General features: G+C 38.3%; 1 protein-coding gene across 1 annotated transcript; it reads right to left on the minus strand.

The window, feature by feature from the left end:
* Positions 1-3,743: 3,743 nt before the first annotated feature.
* Positions 3,744-4,688, minus strand: LOC101543670 (olfactory receptor 10A3-like). Its single transcript, XM_004613624.2, has one exon. The coding sequence runs from the start codon at positions 4,686-4,688 to the stop codon at positions 3,744-3,746; it is 945 nt and encodes a 314-aa protein (XP_004613681.2).
* Positions 4,689-5,465: the final 777 nt, after the last annotated feature.

Raw genomic sequence — 5,465 nt, forward strand, 5'->3', positions numbered from 1 at the left:
TGTTCGCCTTTCACACAGCCAACCAGTGTTCGATTCCTTCGCCCCTCTCGGAGAGCCTGGCAAGCTCCCCGTGGCGTATTCGATATGCCAAAAACAGTAACAAGTCTCACAATGAGAGACGTTACTGGTGCCCGCTCAAACAAATCGATGAGAAACGGGATGACAGTGACAGTGACAGAAAATCAACTATCTAAATTCTCCCATCAAAAGAAATAAAGTAACTGGATGTGATGTCGGTGGGCCCCACGGGTGACTTTCGTGAAGCGGGGAGGAGAAAGACGGTCACTTTCTCTCCAACCTCCTCAAACACCCGGGACCCAGGGTTACTGGGTTCTTGTCTCGCTCTCGGAAAAGAATTTCAGGAGTAGACAAGCAGTGAAGTAGCAGATTTTATTTAGAAGGTCTTAGGGAAGAAGGAAAGGATAAGTGGAAAGGGAAAACCAGTAACGCGCTCAAGAAAGAACACGGGCTCCTCCAAAGATGGAGAGAGCTCTACACACATCCTAGCACTGGACACAAAAGCATGAAAGTACACATCTCAAGGGGGGAGATGCGGGCGACACATGTGCTCGGGCACCACATGTGCTCGGCCACATTGGCACAAGCAGCACATGGGCTCAGGCAGCATATGGGCGCACTTCCTTTGTTCAAGGTGGCCTTTATAGGGTTTCTCCAACCTGCCCCCACGTGGGGGCTTCTTTCCAGGTAAAAGTCCGTTGCTAAGGTTACCAGGGAGGTTAGGAGTGGTGATGGCCTTCTTTGGGGAACCCCCTGGGGAGGGGTCTATTGTCCTCAGAGTCTGTTGAAGGTCTTATCAGGTCCGTTTCCTGTATCCACAGGGTGGGTCAGTCTCAGGATCCTCCCCGGAGACTTTGATGATCTAAGTTTCATTGCCAGGGGCCTTTCCCTATCTACCTGCCTACATCAGCCTTTCCCTATCTACCTGCCTACATCATATTAATCTGGAAACAACATCCATCTGTTTTCTTATAGAAACACACCTAAATTCACAGAATAGATAAAGACTCAAAGCGAAAGCATAGAAAATAATCAGGACCAGAGAGACTAGTTTAGTAGCTAAGCCTTGCACATGGCCAACCAGAATTCAGTTTCCAGCTCTCCATATGGTCCCAGGAGCACTACCACTACATTAAAACATGCTCATTAGCCCTTATTATCAGGGAAACACAAATTAAGGTGACATTGCGACATTGTCTCACACCAGTAAGAATGACACATAACAAGAAAAGGCAGAGTGGGGAGCAGAAAGAATCAGTGTTGGGAGGAGTGTGGTTTGAAGGAACTTTTATCCACTACTAATAAGAATGTTGCCTGGTTCAACCCCTATGGCAAATAGTATAGAAGTTTCTCAGAAAAGAATTGAGCTGCCATACAACCCAGAAATTCCACTTCTTGGTATCTATCTCCAGGACACAAAAGCATTCATTCAAAAGACATATGCACACATTATTCACTTCAGCACTCCATAATAGCTATAGTGTGGAATCAACCTAGATCACCAACAACAAATAGGTGGATAATGAAAGTGTAATACACACACACACACACTCACACATACACACATTATCCCTATGCAGCTGCAAGGACAATGAAATCATGTATTTCACAGCAACTTGGATGGAACTGGAAGATAATCATGTTGAGTGAAGTGCATTAGAATGATTACTGGGTGATCTCATTTATCTGAATAACAAAAGATACAGGCAGATATAAGAAGAAGAAGGAGGAGTGAATGCAGGATATCAAAAGCAGGATATCCAGATTACTCTTGACCTAGATTATAGAAATGAAAATGACAGGAAAGGAAAGAAGGGGTGTGGGTAAGAGATAGACATGAGGTTACAAGAGTAGGAACCAGTGACTTCAGGCACTTTGGTGGTGTGTAGGTGTGATATATGTATATGTCTAAACTACAGAGCTAACAATATTGTAAGCATGAAATCCAAACTACAACAGCCAAACTTAATAAAGTGCCTGTCAAGAAGGCAGTTTTGTGCAGAAGAGAGGAAATCTGAGGACACTGGTGAAAGAATATTACCACCGGTTGGAAAGATTGATATTGAAAAAATGTATGCCTGAAACTCACCTATGAATAACTGTATTAATTATGATGCCTTGTTTTTTAAAAAAAATGTATAAATACATAAGAAGTAAGCCCTGAGCACCACCAGCCCTGAAAATGAATAAAACAACCCCCCAAAAAATTACTTAATGGTTTCCTTTTGGCACATAATATATTTGGACCATGGTTGTTCCCTGGTCACAGCTCAAAGGGGCGGGGCGACTATATGTTTATTTCTCTCTCTCACTAATGGGGCCTTCATGCAGGCGGAAACTTAGGCAGCATGTGCATTGGATGTACCCCAGCCTGATGATGCCAGAAAATTATTAAAGAAAAAAACAAAAGAAAGCAACATCAAATCACGTAGTGCATGCAAATTAGAATTTCAGAAGTCCACAAAAGCAGAAAAAAATACTTTTAAAAACATTGAAGGTTGGGAAATGCACACTGGTGGAGGGGTGGGTGTTGGAATACTGTACGACTGCATCCTAATAATAAATAGCTTTGTAAAGGTCTATCTTACAATGATTCAATAAAAAAATAAATTAATAAAATAAAATGTATAAATACAAAAAGTAAATAATTTTAATATAAAATAAATTATTGTGGGCCTACTGCCAGGGCAGGCTTTAGGGGTAGTTGGGAAAATGGAGGCAATGGTAGAGGAAAGGTGACAGTGATGGTGGGATTGGTGTTGGAATATTGAATGCCTGAAACAAATCATAGTGAACAACTTTGTAAACCACAGTGTTTAAGTAAAGTGGGGAGGCAAAACAATGCTCTTGTCAGTTTTATAAGAGGGAGTAAATGTTCCAAGTGTGGCAAGATAGGACTTGTTCAGGGAAAGTTCACACTGCTCCTAATGTGACTCAAAACTCTGGAATATATGAGCAAACCAGTCATTGCTTACTCTTCCCAAATTAGAAGCAGTAATTGTTTTTATAAAGAACCTGGGACATGCTATATCTACAAGGGAAATATTACAAGTGCTTTAAAACTAGTATTCTAATACTGAGAGAGATTTATGTTCTGTCAATTCAGGTGTGAAAGAAAATTCCATACAGTTCTTTGAGTGTCTGAAAATAACACATAATTTTTTTTAAATAATCTGTGTGAGACTCTGAAATAGAATCGCTTTGGTAGTCCTCAAATAAGTGTGATTTATTTACATATTTAAGGAATAGATTTTCACTCCACAAATAAAAAAGCTCAGCTATTACTCTACTCTTTAGATCTTCCACGTTAATTCTTAAGTGAACCTCAATCATTCATAATGATTATGAAAAATAATTCTGCTGTAGCTACTAAAATTTACAAGCACAGATATTCTTAATTACGTCAGACCCCCCACTGAGAAATTTATCACACAGATATAAATCAACAATTCACAAGAAAATAGGTATTTATTGAAGCTTTGTTAAAAATTATAAAAATAATTCATAATGACTATATAAGAGAGAAATAAATTATTACTACATATTTAAAGCACATTTTTACAAAAATAATAACAATTCACCATCAGAGAGGTACATATATGTTCTTAATTTGGAGATATTTAAAAATTGAATATATTCGCACCAAGAAATGCAAATATATCCTCTCTTGATTTCAATACAGTTCAGTCATGCAGTGTTTCGACAGCATATGCTTGCAAGATTAGTCAAAACGTTTGTAAATCTACTTTTCTTCTCCATAATTTCACCAAGGCTCTTTTCATTTCACTATTTCTCAAGCTGTAAATCAGTGGATTCAGCAGTGGTGTTAGTAAGGTGTAAGCCAATGACATCACTTTCTTGGTTTCTGGAGAATAACCAGATTTGGGTTGTATATAAGTCATAATTGCAGTGCCATAGAAGAGGGTCACAGATGTGAGATGGGAAGCACAAGTGGAAAAGGCCTTTTGCCTCCCAGTAGTTGACTGCATCTTCAGGATGGCGAAGAGAATTCGAACGTAAGACAAGAGAATCAATAAGAATGGGACCAAAACAATCAGAATAGTGCCTGTGAAAGCATAGATTTCAAACAGAAAGGTATCCGCGCATGCGTGCTCTAGCACTGGGGGGGTCTCACAGAAGAGATGGTTAATCTTAATGTGGCCACAATAAGGAAAACTAAATACCCATGTGGTCTGCAAAATAGCCACCACCATCCCTGATCCCCAAGAAAATATTACTAATTTTATGAAAACACTTTTGTTCATTATCACTGGGTAGTTGAGTGGATGACAGATTGCAGCGTATCGATCATAGGCCATGGCCCCAAGGAGAAAACATTCAGTCGCACCAAAAAGTAGAATGAAGTACATCTGGGCAAAGCAGCCTGCAAAAGTAATTATAGTATTCTCTGTGGAAAGGACCACCAGCATTTCCGGCATAATGGCTGAACTTAAACCCACTTCCACCACAGACAAATTCAGGAGAAATAAGTACATGGGAACATAGAGACTGTGTTCCATGGAGATGACAACTAAAATGATAGCATTTCCCATCAGGATCATCAGGTAAACAACCAGGAAAATCCCAAAGAGTAGCTCTTGCAGTTCAGGAAAGTTAGAAAATCCCAGAAGGATGAATTCAACCACAGAGCTCTGATTCAGCCTTTTCATTTCAGCAGTGAGGCATGTATAATTTTTATGGTCATTATATATAAGTTAGGAAATCACAGTGCAAGAGCTGAGAGTGTGAATCTGAAATTCTTCACAAATGGTGTAATGTTGAGTTGTAATGAAGTTCTTGGCAGATCTTCTATTTGAGAATAATGTCTATGTTGGTATAACGAATCTTTCAAAAACAATGAAGAGTTGAAATTTTTTGGCCGGGAGCCTTCTTTTAAAAATACAAAGTAACAGCTGATATTCTCTGGAAACTTATTTGCTAGGAGAAATTTCCCTATTTTTAAAACATACACAAACATTATATTATTTAGACCCATTGTCTATATTACTGAGGTATGCAAAGTCTTTTTTTACATTTTTATTTTAAAAAATTCCAAATAAGGTGATTTTAATAAACAAGCAAAAATATCAGAAATATTACAGATAAAATTCCATCAAATGTTGATAAATTTTGTAGAAATATTTATTATTAGAATACAAATTCTGGATGCATTTAAATTTCAATATTAAAATTATATAATTTTTATTTTTTAATTCTTTTTATTTAAAATTTATTTTTATGTTTCCTTAGGGAACAAATGGTACAAAGGAATATCACAAATATGAGAAATGAAGAGCATCAGAAATAATCTTTGGCTTTTGAAGAAAGTTATGACCTCAATCGGGATGGAAACAGTTCTGAATTGGGGATTGCTGCCAGTCTTGACAGTGCCAACGCTTTTAAAATAAATCAGCTACAACCTGACACAGGGTCCCCTTGGTTAGAAG

The sequence above is a fragment of the Sorex araneus genome, chromosome 6 (genome assembly GCF_027595985.1).
Source record: "Sorex araneus isolate mSorAra2 chromosome 6, mSorAra2.pri, whole genome shotgun sequence".
Classification (NCBI taxonomy): Eukaryota; Metazoa; Chordata; class Mammalia; order Eulipotyphla; family Soricidae; genus Sorex; species Sorex araneus.